The sequence below is a fragment of the Mchenga conophoros genome, linkage group LG17 (assembly GCF_057382185.1).
Source record: "Mchenga conophoros isolate Kocher_MC1m ecotype Shallow Benthic linkage group LG17, M_conophoros_male_GT1.1, whole genome shotgun sequence".
In the NCBI taxonomy this organism is placed as follows: domain Eukaryota; kingdom Metazoa; phylum Chordata; class Actinopteri; order Cichliformes; family Cichlidae; genus Mchenga; species Mchenga conophoros.
The window spans coordinates 6,430,866-6,447,657 of record NC_140542.1 but is presented as its reverse complement, the minus strand read 5'-3'; the positions used below and the strand labels follow the sequence as shown (position 1 = coordinate 6,447,657).

Here is a 16,792-nt window from a genome sequence, read left to right as displayed (position 1 = left end):
CAGGAATTGTTTTACAGCTGGAGGTCACTCACAGTCTTTCCCTCCTCATCTTTTCTGACTGTTTGACACTAGTTTTGTATTTGGCTAGGGTCAGTGTCGCTGCTGTTAGCGTGAGGTGATACCTGGACCCTGCAGAGTTTGCACGTGTAGTCCAACTCCTCCAGGATGGCATATGGGCAGAAGGTTTTCTGTGTCTCCCAGCACAGTCTTAAGAACATGAAGGAGATTCCAGAGACAAGGCCCTTAACACGGACAACCTAAGTCTACTGGCCGCTGCCATTTTTTCACTTTAAAAAAAATAATAATTTTTTTTGTTTTGAATTCAGCCCTCTGCAGGGTCAATATTTTCATTTGAGATCTAATTTGTTCCTTTGAAAATTAAAGTGTTCCTTTAATTTTTTTGAGCAGTGTAAAAAAACCCACAACAAAACTACAATGGATGTGAAATCTTGTTTTCTAGACTCCAGCTGTGTCCACCTATGGAGATTACAGTTCCTACATGCAGGCAGTCACTCAATACTACTCCCAGCCAGCAACAGCCAATCAGGGCTACGCCAGCAAGGTAAACACACACACACACTATAAACTCTTTGAAACACACATGGCTCCCTTGGCCAGGTGTTAGCCCTCAACTAGCTGCTTGGAAAAGAAGAGAAAACAAAATCCTGTGCACAAGCACACACACACACACACACAGCCTCCGTACCCATTCACTTCAGTTATCATGCATGTATCAGCAAAGCTAACGAACCCAGCGTGTCCCAGGGATAAGCATTTTTACACAAGTTATTCATTTGTCTTCTTAAATTAGTTAGAACATACAAATAATTCATATTAGGGTAAGATAAGCTCATTTAGATTGTCCGTGACCATACGGACACACACACACACATACACACAGATACAAAGTGAAGCTCTTGAAAAATCCAAGCAGCTTCCTATCCTGCAGACAGAGTGTAAGCTATCTACACGCGCTGGCACTAACATGAAGTTCATCCGCATGTTTATTTGGAGAGGTTGACCTCTCGGCGACACCAATACCCTGTTAGAGGGAACGCATCACTCTGCACCCAGCAGCTGATGCCAGCCATCTCCACACACAATGAGCAGCCAAATCCAGGCTTATCTGCTGCTGCTGGAGGATGTGAGCATATGTGCATTACCTGTGGGGGGGACATAGATCAGTTTCACGTTGTGATGAATCGGGGACTCGCCTCCCTTTTGGGGACTAAAAGTCTCTTTGAGGTAAATCATAAATGCTTTTTGGTGGAATAATTAGGGTAAGGCTCCAGGATGAATACGTATAAGGCAAAAGTAATGTCCTCTGACGTAATGGAAACACGACTGCATGTAAGATGTTTTCTTAGAAGATGATGTCATAGATCTTATTGCACAGCTGGCTTGGACCCTGGCGTCCTGAGCTCGTGGAAATTTTGATAACTCTGCCTGAGAAATCCTTCGTATCATTTGACAAAGGCGTTACATTGAGCTGTGTATATGTCGGCATGAGTATTTTGATTTGGGATGGTTGAGGCAAGAGTAAGCCCCTGTGACGGGAAGCCGGTTGAATGAGCCTACCTGATGTGCCTCATAACAGACACTAGAGGACAGAAAAGCTAACATGAATAAAACACTTTTGTCAATTATTTTCTCATGTTATGAGATTCTGTCAGCACCTAAACAGTAACACGGCAACAAAAAACGGCTTCAGAGACCATTTTCCTTGGTGTCCTGAGTATACCTTTGAATCATATCAATAAATAAGCTACTACTATTTGTTTCTGTGTTTCCTGTAGGAGGTGGAGGTGTGTAAGCCTCTGGGAGTGTCTCTGCACGCGGTCAGTAATGGCGCGGCTCCTCCCCCGGCCGTCCTACCTGCCGCCGCCGTGCTCCCAGCTTACAGCACGCTGCCCTTAATGCCGGGCTTCCTCGGGGCACCGCACCCATCTGCGGCCGCACCGAACCCTGTCACACACGCACACACCGCTGCTGCGGACTGGAACACCTATTACTATGTAAGTAAAGAACAATCCATGATCCCGTATGAGACACGAAACACATTTTTTTGTCTCCATTCTTTTAGGGTTTTTTTCTCCTTCCTTTTCATTTCTTTTTGAAATCATGACACACTCGTCTTGGGCCAAATAACAACAATTCAACATTTCATATTGCAGCTAAGTGAAATGTTGAATTGTTGTTTCCTCCACAGCTTCTGATATTAGAGCGCTGCACTCGTTGTTGACAGTGGGGATCTGGGAGGAGGGGGTTGCTGCTCATCCTGCTGAATTGAAAAGTGATATATTGTGCTAACCTTTTCTGTATGCCTTTATGTGTAGTAGGGCAATTGTTGCTAGTATAAGAAATGTGTGTAGAGATTATTGTCTGTACTGCAGGAGTATTTTTCTGTGGTTAGCTTTAAAAAAAGAGTTGCTGAGGGTGCGACTGCTTTACAATAAAAGCAGAGAAATTGCTGGGATGCTATGCTCCCTGCATAGATGTTTCAAATTAAAAGCTGCTATACTGGGTCAAATGTTAGGATCGGTTCCTTTCCTTGTAGGCCTTTTAATGTGAAAGAAGAACAGGAAATAGGCACTTTAGACTGAAACAAACACAAAAACAGTGACTAAAAACAATAAAGCTGAGCTCCAGGCAGCAGTGTGACGTGTACAGATTGATGTCAGTGCTGCCAGTGATTTGAATACCAGTTCTCATTTGAAGGTCTGTGCTGGTCTGCATTAGCTGCAAGTAGCTCCACACGTTTCTGCTTTCAAACAGTGCAGTGTTATAAAGGCTGCTTGCTAAAAATTTATTTCCTCTTTTTTCTCTCAACCAAGTCAACCAGTAGACTACCATTCAGTGCAGCTTTTATTTATGTTTTTCCCTGCATAGTTGAAGGCCGTTAAAGCCACTCAAGGAGACACGGAGGTGGAAGAGATTCACAGAGCGAGAGAGAGTGCACAGTGACGTAAACAGACCGGGGCCAGACGTCTGAGCTAAGCGTCATCTCCTCAAAGATTTGCATTTGTTTGTGCTACTACACACAAATGCATGCAAATTCAGGATTTTTGCTTATTCGTCAAAATTGCACAAACCTGTACGCTTCTTTGTCACCGACCTTCTATGTTAGTTGATCATTTCAGTAATTTAGGGTTAATCTCCTGCAGATCGTTAGCAAGGCTGCACTTGTTTTAGTAAGACGCAGAAAACAATGTTTAGTGACCACAGAAACTTATAGTGGTGGACAACCGAAGTCCCGAGATGAATTAAATTAATAAAACAATATTTTTTGGTAAAATGGTCTGAAACCAAGAGTAATATTCCCGGGATAAACAATAAACCCTTTCATGATCATAAAAAAAGATTTCCTTAGTATTTGAAAATGAAATATATGGTTTTTATCGGTGACTTTCCAACTATAAGTGTTTTCATACACGTCCAGGTCAAACGTCCATAATCCCTCCTCACCTCTGCCTCCCGTTCTCTTCTTGTTTCTAACCCATCAGAACCAGACGAGGGGCCATAAGAGGGAGTATCCTCAGCTGGCAGTGCAGGAAGTTACGGCATCCGATGCGGCCTACATCGGGCAGCACTCGCAAGGCCTGGGGGGGCAGTACGCTGACTACTTTAAGAGGAAGAGGCTCTAGTTTGAACCGAACCACCTTGAAGCCTAAAAGCTTAGGGGAGGGAGGCGCAAACAGCTGGATGTCACAGCTCCCTCTAGTGGCCTTTCTGTGGCTGCCATTTTGCAGTCCTACAAAAGTCAGTGTTGAGTTTGAAAGATTTAGGTTTGCAGATGGCTCGAGTGAAATGAAGCCATAGTGCTCTTTGATCTTGGCACGTATGTACACACACGCACACACACATATATATATATATATACACACAGTGTTATTTTTGTCCTGTTCAAGCCTTAACTCTTTAACTTAAGCTGTTGTTTCACAGTCAGTGTGTTAACTGTACTTAACTACTATTATCTTGTACAATTTTTCTAATATATCATGTAAATTGAAGTATATTGCATCTGTATGTACAAGCAGCTTTTGTATTTGCAAGCAGGGCGGCCCGCCGTCTGCCTCTGAAACTGTCTTAGGACTGGCCATGCAGCCAGCTACCCCCCCCCCCCATCCCAGTCTCCCTTTTTTTTTTTCAAAAGACTGAACGTGTCTGATGTCGCACACTCGCCCTTTGATTTGTCAGCCAGTCTGACATCTTTTTGTTCTCGCTTCCCTCTTTTTTCTCTTTTCTTTTTATTAGACCAGGTTACTCTTTAAACACCCCCCCCCCCCCCCCCCCCCCCCCCGAGAATTAGAGTACGCGTGTGTGCGTATTTATGCGCGTGTGTGTGTGCCGCTCTGCTGTATCTGTAGGAAATGTCAGCCATTTCAATCCCAAGGTTTGGGAGCACATCAGGAAAACAAAGGGCCTAAACCAATCAAAGCCCTTAATTTAAAGCTTCCCTCAATGAATGGACTTTTCTTACAATGACTGGATGGATAATAAAAGGCTGGTGTAAATAGTGCAGTGTAATACAGAATATATAAAGCCATGTGTAACAGACAATATCACATACAATGGATGTTTCTGAGCTCCTCTGCGAGCCTGTTGTACAACATGAATGAAGGTAAAACCTTTTAGTGTCTGATTTGTTTTGTTTATACCTATACTGTTATATATTTGTAATATAATAATATTACAAGGCAATTCAAGTAATTTACTAATCAAAGCAGGTTCCGAGTGTGTTTGCTTTTGCGAATAAACTTGTACTCAAATCGCTGTTAAAAAAACATGTGCTGTTGCTTCTCTCGTGAGTAGCAAATCTTAGCTGGATGAAATGATCAACTGATGGCTGGCAGTGGTGAAACAGCTTCAGGATCACCTTTAAAAAACAATATAAGCGGTTTGTTTTTAGCCAAAAACAAAAGCATTTAGTCATTACTGAGAGATTTAACTGGCAGTGACATTTGAAAGTCATTTTGGATACATTTGCATGGTGTGCATATTGCATAAGTCGCTGTTATAATAAAACAGTAAGATTGTATGCTGTATAAGATGGTCTGTACGGTTTTCAGCTTTTTTCTTTTTTTTGCACACGAGATGCTACTAACATGCTGCTTTGCATGTGAGTTTCTGCACTTTAATTTCATGCTTGTAGGGAGGGTCTTTTTTATGTGTGTGTTTTGGGGTAAATTATCAAAGTGGACCTATTCTGCTCATTACCACCATTGACAATCTTGGACTCTGCTAGAGTAGCTTTGCATGATTTACAGGCTTACACTGGGCTTCATCCCCTGACTGAAACAAGACCACGCCCCCTCTTTTGATCGACTTTATTCTGATTGGTCCTCAAAAACAAAATACCTCATTATTTGAAAATGTCTTCATATTTCATATGAGCACACACTATTGTCACAGCATAGATGCTGTATGTGATGAAGAAAACCATAATAGGTCCACTTTAATGTGCATTTTTCTGCCGGTGAGATATTTGTGGCACAGGCAGTATCCAGGCAATTTGTGCAGTGTTCATTACAGAGGAGAGGTTTTACTTTTTATTCATAATTTTACGATTCATTGGAATTTAGGTTTGTGCATGCGGCCCTCTGTGTCTAACAAACTGGCAATAACTAAGGTTCCCACTTCTCCTGCTGGAAGGTTGAATGTAGAACTTGTGCAGAAGTTTGCAGTGTAAACAAAATCGATTATTTTTTTTAATATTCCTGTGCAGAAAAATACATATGTTGTTATTGCAGCCACACCGAAAAACACACGCTCCCAACTAGTGTGAACACCAGTGACTGGTGATATATAATGTTCACACACTCGTTTAGTCCAAGTAATCTGGTGTGAGTTTGCTGCCGCCTGTGTGACGGGTGTGCTGAATGTCAGGATTGTTCTTACAGTGGGGAAAAAAAAACAACGGTAAATTAAGGGCAATAAACACGCAAGCTCACCTTCCTGTTTTCCGTTCCGTCTTTGTCTGCTTTCTGTGGTTTGCAATAAATGGACTCTCACGTGCTCCGTGATGTCGCAGGTCTTCAGATTACAGTGAAGTCAGTGAAAACTGTCGCACAACTTCCCCATCTCACAGCTCCGCCCCATTTTATCAGACCGCCTCTTTTCTTATCATTATTTTTATTTTATTAGCCATTTAAAGGCTATGAAACTTTAAGATGGGCCAAAACATTCCCCTAAACCTCTCTTTGAAGTTCATTTTGAGAACATGGGTGCAACCCTGAATACAGCAGCAGCTTTATATACCTGCACAAACTGAAAAGTCACCAGGCAGAAATCTTGTAACTAAAGCTGGGACTCAAAACACCTCTCATGGAGCCTAATCATCATCCAAATGATTAAAGTGCCCTTATTCTGCTCATACCTCCACGTTGTTGATCTTGGACTCTAGAGTAGCTTTGCATGATTCTCAGCTTACACTAGGCTTCATCCACGGACTTAAAAACTCTACCCTCCCTTCTGATTGGCCGGTTCTGGGAAACAAAAGGTGTACACGTGGAGAGCTGCGTGGCACAGAGGTGGAGGAGTAGAGCAGTTGAAACCATGTGAGCATTCTCACACCATCTGTCCCAGTACCTCCCCGTTACATACCTGTACATTTAAAAGCACATTAGATAAATTCATTATCTGCTGAGCTGTTCTCGTAGACGGCTCGTTTGTTAGAAATTAAGGAGAGTGAACCTCATTTGGCCCATGAAGTCTGTGTCAGCAGTCAAATCAGCTTTCACGAGACCCTTTCAAGCACTTCTTTTAATAGATTACTTTCCGACCTGCTGTACTGTGCTGTGCTCGGGTCTCCTGCGAATCAGCTCAAAGTGCTTCAGTAGATTTTATGGCTGTGCGGCCTGTCTCGGGGCCACAGTTTGATTTGCTTCCCAGCACCGAGTGCTTTAAAATAAAATAAAATAAAGGCAGCCAGCTGGACTCCAGCTCTGCTCTTATTCTTTTTTTGTTAGGTGACAGCTCTCACCTTCACCTCTTTTAAGTTAGAAGCGCCTGTCTATGTGTGTGTTATGAGCAGGGCCTTTTGTAGATGAACAGCTGAGGCAGCAGACTTTAAAATGCACTGTTTGCTTTTCTGCTTTCCTGTCTGTCTGTCCAGTCTGGATCCTCTTACTAAAGTCAGTGACGCCTGAATTATTTTAGTGGTTTTTCATCAGTTGTGTCATCTTTTTTATCTGCGTAGTGTCGTTACTATGTACAATATTGCAGAACGTCTGAAAACTGTGGACTAAATCCATTCAATTTCATAAAGCTTGGATCTTTTAGACCTCGTTTTCTATCACAGAAGTACCTATAAACGAAGTACATGTTTATTTATTTATAAAACTTCCCAGAAAATGTTTTCAAATTCAGGAGGGAATTGTCTGAATAGTTTGGAACTCAGCCCCCAATAATCTAAGTGAAGAAATGAGATTCAGTGCAGTACCATTATTTGAATGTGCTGGTTAATTAAGACTTGGCAGTAATTCTATTCTTCTTCTCATATTTCAGGGTTAGCCATGTTAGCCGGTGTAACATTAAACAGGTGGCATTGTTGAGCTAACACACCCCGCTAGGGCTGCTCGATTATGGCAAAAATGATAATCACGATTATTTTCACTGAAATTGAGATCACGATTATTTGACGATATTTATTTAACCCTTTAAGACCTACTATAGAACCAAGTCCACCAGAGCTTATATTATTTTTTTTTACATGCTGTAGTGCCATTTGTGGGAGCATTTCAAGTTGCTATACATCAATACAACTGTTATAGCCCATATTTTAATAATATGTATGCATTAAGTCCATAGTAATTACATAAATTGTAAAAAAGTGCAATAAACTACAAAAAAAATTGAAAATCGCTTTTGTTTTGTTTACATATATTTCTACTTGGAGAAATTTAAGAGGTTTATCCCTCAAAACTTTAAATACAATAAAGTTGCAAAAAATAGTTTACAACAACAGGAAATTTATTTTGAGTGTCTTCATAGTTTTATTTTGGAGATACAGCAATTTTTATATACTGCAGGAAAAACAAAAAACAATCCTATGATGCAAATTTGCAAAGAAAACAGCATGTGCATCATTTCACTGTGGGAAGTGTTACGAACAGCTGATAGGAACGGCAAAGCGTGTTTCTGGAATATTATGTTTTTGTTCCTGCAAGCGCTTTTTATGCAATTTTTGCAAAGCTTTATGTGGAACGAAACCGTGACCGAGGACAAGCTGATGGCATCAGATGTAAGTACAACTCCTCCGGTTTCATATGCAAAACAAATTATTGCGCTAGCTTACACGGTTCAGGTTCTACAGGGATTTAAAAATTGTTACGCAAAACGGAGCGTGCTGCTCTGACCGGCTTTAAAGGGTTAACAATGACTTTAAAAAAATAATATAAAATAGTGTGCAACACCACTGAAGTTTTTTTTTTTTAAAACTCTCTTTTCAACCAACGGCAGTCACTCTCCAAATAACTTCTGCTTAGCTTTCCGAGCTTCCCTCGGGTCCTCTTAATCAGCGGTCTCCAACCTTTTTTGCGCCACGGACCGGTTTATGCCTGACAATATTTTCACGGACCGGCCTTTAAGGTGTCGCGGATAAATGAGGGAGGGGCTAATAATCGGCTCAGTCATTTTTAATGATCGTTGAAAGCCCAGATCGTAATCGTGATTAAAATTCGATTAATTGAGCAGCCCTACACCCCGCTATCCTTCTCTGCCCAGATCACACAGACCTTGTCCTTCCACTATTCAAGCTGTTATTCGTCAGCCACTGGGGATAAACAGAGCAAACGTCTTCTGTAAGAAGTGTTTTTAGTTATTGATTACATTTGCATCTAATAAAAGTGTGCAGAGGCCCCTTTAGACTAAGCACAGAAGTGTGAGAAAGCACAACAATGAAGTTAAACATGCAAAAACACAAAGGTTACAAGAGAAATTGTTACAGTCCCAGGATCTTTAAAGGGCACTAATAAGGAGCAGTGCTACAAGGCCCATCAGGCTCACAAACTGTAAATAAAAGATGGGCCTTTGAAAAGTCGACCTGCATTTTTTAAAATCTTCATGGCCAGCAGGGGGCGACTCCTCTGGTTTAAGAAAACGATCCTACTTTTTGCTCTTGAGGTCTCACTGTCTTGTTTCAGGTCGTCTTCAGTGTGTGTATTTTAATAAAGTGTGATTCAGTTTTTTTAGTGACAAGAAAAAACAGGATATGATTGCAGCTTCACTAAACTGTGAAAGCTATCCCACAAAACGGCATCCATTTTTGTTTGCTTAATATACAGTGTACAGTAGAGCTGGGCGATAGAACGATAACGATATCTATCGCGATATAACTTTTACTCGATAGAGAAATTAAGCTATCGCGATAGACCTCGCCGCTCTTGTCCTCTTTAAAAAAAAAAAAAAAAAAAAAAAAAAAAAGGTCGGCCGATCCAAATTAAGTAGCGCAGAGCCGAACCAATCACAGCCGCAGCTTCACGTCGCGTGACTTGTTACGTACAGCACAAGTGCCAAGCCGCACGTGTGTTTGTTTGGGAAGCAGCCAGCGCGTAATGGAGGAAATGAGTGTACCGACTAGAAAAATCAACCGAGCGTGACCGAAGAGAAAACAGATGATGGTTCCAATGCCGGAGAGATTGTCGAACGGAAGAGCCATAGAAGTTCCGTAGTTTGAAGGTATTTCGGCTATTTCAAGTCTGACAAAAAACAGAGTAGCGTGCACTGTAAATTGTGCCGAAAGCAAGTCTGGAAATACAATGAACTGGTGCATGCGTCACACTGTGCGCCACGTTATTGTTTCGGTGAAATGAATTTCTACAATACTGTTACTGTTAATTCTACTCTCTGCAGTGTTTAAATGCTTACATATACACACAGTTACTGTCCCTCCACACATACGACTCGGTTCTGCTTCTATGCCCCAGCTTTGTTTACTTTTTCCCACCGAGGCTTCTAGACTTCTGATTGGCCAACATTTCTGCACGGTTAGGAATCTAGCTCCACCTGCTGCTTTGGCATGTTCATAGCAGCGTTTTCCTTCATTTCTGCCTTTATGTGTGGACGGGATTATTTTTTAAAACGAAAACGGAAAATCTCCGTTTTCAAAAATACCCGTGTACATGTGGACGTAGCCTCGGTCTCTGACTGGAAGCGCTAATTCGTCATTCGGCTTTTGTCAGACTAAAGTAACTGTTAAAACTGTTTGAAAAGCTCAGCTATACAACAAGGAGAGATTGAGAATTTCCTTTTAGTTCTCAGTTTATTTGATATTGACAAAAGTTAGTCAGTTTTGTCTGTTCTTCTGTAAAACAAACTAAGATTTATTTTTAGAATTAATACTTTGTTTCTAAGTGGAATTGACAATTTAGTCTGTTTCGTTTGTTCTATTTTGAAACTTAAACGCTTTAGCGGCTGTCTTTTGTGTAGTTTGCAATATTTGCCTTTATTTATCTGAAAAAGTCTCATGTTCCTTAAGTACATCTACCCTGTTGAACTTATTATGGGAAATAAATATTTAAAAACAAGCTGCTGATTATTTCACATTTTACTTGTGAGCAACGGCACATTTAAATCTTACAAATATAGTTATTTGGCTTATATCGTGATAGATATCGTTATCGCCTGAAATGAAAAAAACATATCGTGATATGAAAAAATCTCATATCGCCCAGCTCTAGTGTACAGTTGTTCCTCTTCCCTGTCTTCACCTGTCTGCGCAGGTCAAAGAGTCCATCCTGTGTGCTGGTGTCTGTTTTTGTAGCGCTTCACCTGTTTGTTTTGGGATGTCTAGATTTAGGCTTTTTCCCTTTTTTCCTCTCTCTCTGTTTTGTCCTTTGGGGCTGCTACAGAAACAGCTACACCATCCTCACTTCAAGCCCAGAGTTATTTTTATTTTTTTAGCTCTTCCTTCGCTTCTGCTTTGTTCGTGAACATCGCACATCTACCAATAGCAGATATGCATCGTTAAACTGTGTTTGCCACAGCTTCCAAACTTCCATTTGTCATCCCTTCAGTAAATACCTCCCTTTTTTCGAAGCTTTCTTAACGTTCCTGAATTTGCACATTATGAGTTGAGCCGGTGGGGTGAATTTAGCTGGCGCTGTGTACGCGCTTATGGGGCTGGAGCTCTCTAAAAATGGGCTTCTGGCAGCTAATGGGAGTAAGGAGAGACGGGCTGAAAGAAAGAGAGCGGTGGATAAACAACTCCAGCTGCCTTCAGCTACTCAGCATACAGGAATATCTTTTTCTTTTTTTTAGATTTTGTCTCCTTGCTCAGTGAAGTGTTTCTGTCTGCCAGACTCCTGCATGTTGCATGTACCTGTAGAGCTGTCACACACACACACACATACTCATACTCCAGCACACTGGAAAATGTCTCCTCTCATTTGGTAGAGTATGAGTATTAGATGGACTCTCGAACACCATTTCCCCCCTTCGCTCTGGCACAGTTCTTCTGTTTAGAGCTGAATCTCGATGAAGACATAATAAGACATTCATATAATTAGGCGTGTTATTTTATCGCCTGTAGAGTGAATCATCCAGCCTCCTCAACAAACCCAGACAGCAGCCTTAACTGTGGACTCAGAGACGTAACTTGGACATGACTGAATACTCAGTAGCCTTCAGCCTTCAAACAGAAAGTAGAAACCGTGACACGTCTGGCAGTTTCACACAGCTGAAGATGATACACTGCAATGAATGCAGTCTGTGTCTGTGTAAACACATACACCAGGGGGTGCTGTGGTGCTGGCTCTGTTCAATTAACTTTTATTTATACAAATAGTGCTTTATATTAAGGTAAAGACCCTACAACAATCACATGACCCCATATAAGCAAGAGCTTTGGCAACAGTGGGAAGGAAAAACTCCCCTTTAACAGGAAGACTGTGAGGAAAACAGGACAAAAGGCACATTGTTAATACTTAATGATTTGTGCTAACAGTAGGATTTTTGGGGAGAATTACAGGCTTTTGGTTTCACTGTGAACCAAACCTTTGCATTCTGGAGAGTTTTTAATTTGTGCATTCAAATGCTTGGTGCAGTGTAGTAACTCAACATTTGCCTCCCATCACAACCTACAGGTCAAGATTCACTGGTGTCACTTCTCTTTTCTCTATGTTGTTAAAAAAAGAAAGAACCTGTGTTGCAATATTATAATCTTCCTCCCAACATTCACAGTACAAATAGTATTTTTAAGGCTTTCACTAATGTTGAGTTCCAGTTCCTTTTTTTTTGTTATTGATTATTGTTATATGGGTTAGATTGATAAGATAAAGGGCAGTTTCTTTATTTTCTGTGCCTCTCTGTACCACCAGCTACATGTGACGGCCTCCTGACGATTGTACATGTGAACTAAAGGATGCTCTCCAGTCTTGTGTTGCGTGGTTGATTTTTAGACTTTAGAGCTCTGGATAAACTATGTGCAAATGCAACTTTAACAAAAAAAAAAAAAAAGAGTTGTTAATAGACATGAAAAAACAGTCGGGCTGATTGTCTGAGAGCTCCGTTTCCATTAGAATAGAAAATGTTGTGTCTTGTGCAGTTTAGCTGAATTGTGATTTATTTGTTTGTAGAATTTGCACAAACACAGCCAAATCCACAATTTTCTTTCTTTCTTTCTGTTCTTGTGTAAACCGAGCTCCCTCTCAGCATCTGTGCGATGCCTCTGTACTCAATATGTATCCTGCGTATTACACAAGACCAGCGTTGATGCTGGACTTTGCAATAGTGAATGACTGCGTGTGTGTGTTGATCACAAAGCTTTGCAATACTAAAGTATTTCTGAGGGTTTTTTTCTAACACATTTTAATGGCTGTAGATGAATCTAGAATTTGCTGTTGCTTATTGCTTTGTAAACAGCTTCTGCTTTTTAAGTATGTGGAGTTTATTTTGTTTTGTTTTTTTCTGACCTGAAATATACATTAGATTTTGCAAAAATTTTATATCACACTTACATTGATATTGTTTTACTGTGAATAAGGTCTTTCTAGAGCAATCTTAGCATGCCTACTTGCAAACTGTAATGTACAGAACCAGCTGTTTTCAGAAGGTGATGATACTGAATTTGGACTGACAGACAAAACACGACACAAACATTGATTTTATTTATTTTTTCATGGTGTATTTATGGATCATTTTAAATTCCATAAGTCATACTTACATCTTTTTTTTTTGAAAAATATATATTTCTTTTCTCTTATTTAGAGCAGAAGGAATTGTCTTTTACATTCCTAAATAAAATGTGGGCTGAAGCACATCCCTCTCCTGTTGTTGTCGCATTTATGTAGACTCTGTTTCTGGGGTTGTTATACATGACTGAGCGCAAAGTTTCTGGCTGCATATCTAAAGCCCTCTGCTCAAATGATACAACATACACATGGATAAATGCACGTATACACTGGAAAATGCACAGACGACATGAGTGTTGGAGAAATTATACTTTTTTAGCAAATTGGGGGGGGAAAAGGCATGCACACAATGTATAAAATCACCACTTTTGCTTTTGTTACATCATCTAAACTTCCTTCACAGACAATCCACAGTAGTGAGAATTGGCTCTAAAATGAGTCTATGTATTTGATATATAATATTTGTGGTTCAGACTAAAAGCCCCATAACATCAGAGAAAAGGAAAAGTATAGTTGTACTGCCCTCAAGTGCCTCTCGCAAGTATTGTACTCACAAATAACATCCGTTACATCGAAAGAACACAAAAAATAACAGATTTTCTGTTCTTGTGCAAACGCAGTGCTTGCATTTTTTCAAATGGTCCACAAAATTCCCAAAAGATTTTGTTTAATTTTTTTGTTAATCAGGAAAAAAACGTGAAATTACAAGTAAGAACTGATGGTTTTTAACCGTGCAAATATTTAATCTGTAAAACAGTCACAACAGTGGGGTGGAAGGAAAAATGCTGACCGACTACTGGCTCTAATGACATGCCACTTTTCTGTGACTGCATGTGCACATCACGAACAGCAAATCCAGATGTTTATCACACATAATTCCTAGGCTCAAATCTGGCAAGTTTCTCCCAAAAAGAGGAGTCCATAAAACAAAACAGCAGTGGCACAAAACTCTGAAGCCACAGCTTGGATATCTGTGGTTATGTTCCATCTTCTTTATCCCATCCATCCATCCATCCATCCACGTGAGGTTTTCTAGCGTGATTTTGCCAGCTATCCATCCCAAATAAGGCTGTGATGTAACCATTAAATGCAGGCATAAAAGAGTCCCTTCCTTGACCTTTTTAAAAAAATCTTTCCATTGTCCATCATCAAGAGTCCTGCATAATTCGAAGGTCTTTGGGCCACAAGACAGTGCAAATCGTTTATAATATTCAAGACAGCTGGAAGTAAGCGATCAGGTCATGTAGTATACAAGAGGGCTAAAATATTTTTCTAATACTCTTAATTGAAAACACAAAATCTGAATATATGTGAAATAAAAACCTTAAAAAATATAGCAGACTATGGCATGGTAGTTAAAAGTTTAAACGTGAGTATGAAGGAGCGTGACTTTACAATAAAGCTGCACAAGCAGATGCTGATCTGAAGGAGGGGCGGGGGTCAGGATCTCCATTTGCATCCAGACTGGCAAGCAAAGTCAGCTTCACTGCAAGCGCCTCAGAAAGTTGGTTGGCTGTTTTGTTGCTGCTGCTGCTGTTGGGCGAGCTGTTGAGCGGTGGTGAGCTCCTCAATCAGGCGCTTGAAGGTGATCCTCCTCTCGGGTGACTGCTCCCAGCATCTTCGCATCAGCTCATACACCTGTCAGGGAAAAAGAAACGGCAATCAAAAGAAGTTTTGTTAAAAATTAAAAATCGAACAAAACTGCAGCAGCTCTGACTCGCTACACTTTTACATCTGATGCTGTCAGGTTTCCTTGGACGGCTGCTTAAATGCCTGCAACCTCAGTGTGACCTGACAGCATGTTAAAACTCACTGAATCATTTTGATTTAACATAAAACCAAAGATTACAATTAAAATTGTTCACTATTTAGTTCTGCTTACCGTATTTCCCGGACTACAAAGCGCACCTGAATATTAGCCGCACAAGCTAAAATCCGGGGAAAATCCTGTTTTGTACATACATTAGCCGCACCTGACTAAAAGCCGCAGGTGTTTCAATGTTGACTTATCATATGTAAGAGAATATGCACAAAGGGAATTGTCAGGAAAGAGATGGCTGTTTGGAGACATCACTTTTATTAATATTTTGAAAAACAAGTTATGGGTACATATTTGCACATGTAGTACATAACAGTAGCCTACAGCACACCAGAAAAATAGATTCGGACTACCTTTTAGGCTCAGGTGCAGTGACACGGCTTTAACAAGAAGAAAAGTCAGTCATTCACCATCTTTCTCTTCTTCCTGCGCACTAAAACCACCAAAGTCCTCTCCTCCAGTGTCGGATACAAATAGGCTCAGGATGGCTTCGTCATCCACTCTTAGCTCCTTTCCTTCGTTGTCACTTTCAAAACCAAAGAAATCCTCGTTGTCAGTGTCAGAGTCGAACACCCTCTGAAGGGCCGTGGCGGTGTCCTCCTCTCCATCATGCAGCAGTCCAGCCCTTCAAAATCCATTGGTGATCGTGGATGCTTTCACACTTTTCCACGCTGTCAGAATCCACCGGTGGAGTTGAGCATAACTTGCTTTTCGCAAGTTTATCGCCGCTCATCATCCACGCCTCCCGCTGAACGCGTACCGCTACTTTGAAGTTTGTTTTTCGCGCTACTTCGTACGGCACTACGTTGCCTGGCGGACGGACATGTGACTAACATACCACTCTTGAACCCCGATCCTTCCGCCAGGCAACGTAGTGCCGTACAACAGCAGAACACACAAAACAAATCGTCTTACGATATGACAAAAATCATGGACAATCCATAGAAAAGCCGCACCTGACTAAAAGCCGCAGGGTTCAAAGCTTGTGCAAAAAGTAGCGGCTTATAGCCCGACAATTACAGTAAATAGGTTAGGAAAGAAATGAGTGCCCCTTTACTGAAGTATGCCATAAAAGCACAGTGAAGCTACTGCTATGATTAGCAATATTTCAGGAAGTCAATCCACATCTCGTGTAAATCAGACATTTCTACAGAAACCGACATCAGCAGTTTCTGTAGAAATGTCTGAAAAAGATATCTAAAAGCAGCATCGGTGGTTAACGGTTCTTCTTTAAAGAGCGAAGTTATGAAAGAAACACAGTTTGTGAGTGAAAAACTGGTGATTGCAGTAAAAATGACTGGATTATGAGTAAGAACGTCTCAATTTTGTACTCAACAATGCACAGATGAATGTCAACTATTTAAGGTAAAAAACTCCCAATGAATGAATACAACGCATCACACATTAAGAGGCCCATATTTACCTTCTCTTGAAGCCTACTGTGGCTGTTGTTTTTCTTTCAATATGCTGTATTTGGATTTGTGTAAATAAAAACAAAAAAAGCCAAATCATTACCGCTGGTAATACTTACAGAGTCAGGACAGTCTTTAGGACACGGCAGCCTCTTTCCTTCTTGCAACACCTTCACCAATCGGATGATAGTCATCTGACCATGAGTTTTACCAATCATTTCAAGGAAGCACTGAGGGTAAGGACAAGGGGAGATTACAAAAGGAAAATACGCTACACTTTCTCTACTTTCATTTAGATGTGGGCCATAGACATACAACTTTAGTCATAGCAGTGTTGAACGTGCACACTCTGTGTTGCAGGTTTAATGGCTTTTATTTTCTAGCTTCCATAATTCTTCAGTCTTTCTAATCTGTGCAGGTTTATTAGTTAG

General features: G+C 40.7%; 2 protein-coding genes across 3 annotated transcripts in view; one reads left to right on the top strand and one right to left on the bottom strand.

The window, feature by feature from the left end:
• raver2 (ribonucleoprotein, PTB-binding 2) overlaps positions 1–4,296 on the top strand; it is a 91,275-nt gene extending 86,979 nt beyond the window's left edge. Inside the window, exons 14-16 of the mRNA XM_085252213.1 lie at positions 461–562; positions 1,797–2,015; positions 3,504–4,296. Coding sequence (XP_085108339.1) covers positions 461–562; positions 1,797–2,015; positions 3,504–3,644 — 462 coding nt within the window. The 3' untranslated portion in view covers positions 3,645–4,296. The remainder of the gene's footprint in view (positions 1–460; positions 563–1,796; positions 2,016–3,503) is intronic.
• An 8,797-nt stretch (positions 4,297–13,093) lies between these two features.
• Positions 13,094–16,792, bottom strand: part of jak1 (Janus kinase 1) — a 30,880-nt gene continuing 27,181 nt past the window's right edge. For both annotated transcript variants that reach the window (XM_085252211.1, XM_085252212.1), the window contains exons 24-25: positions 16,481–16,591; positions 13,094–14,768 (exon numbers count right to left, since the gene is read on the bottom strand). In XM_085252211.1, the coding sequence (XP_085108337.1) occupies positions 14,628–14,768; positions 16,481–16,591 (252 nt within the window). In that variant the 3' untranslated portion in view covers positions 13,094–14,627. The remainder of the gene's footprint in view (positions 14,769–16,480; positions 16,592–16,792) is intronic.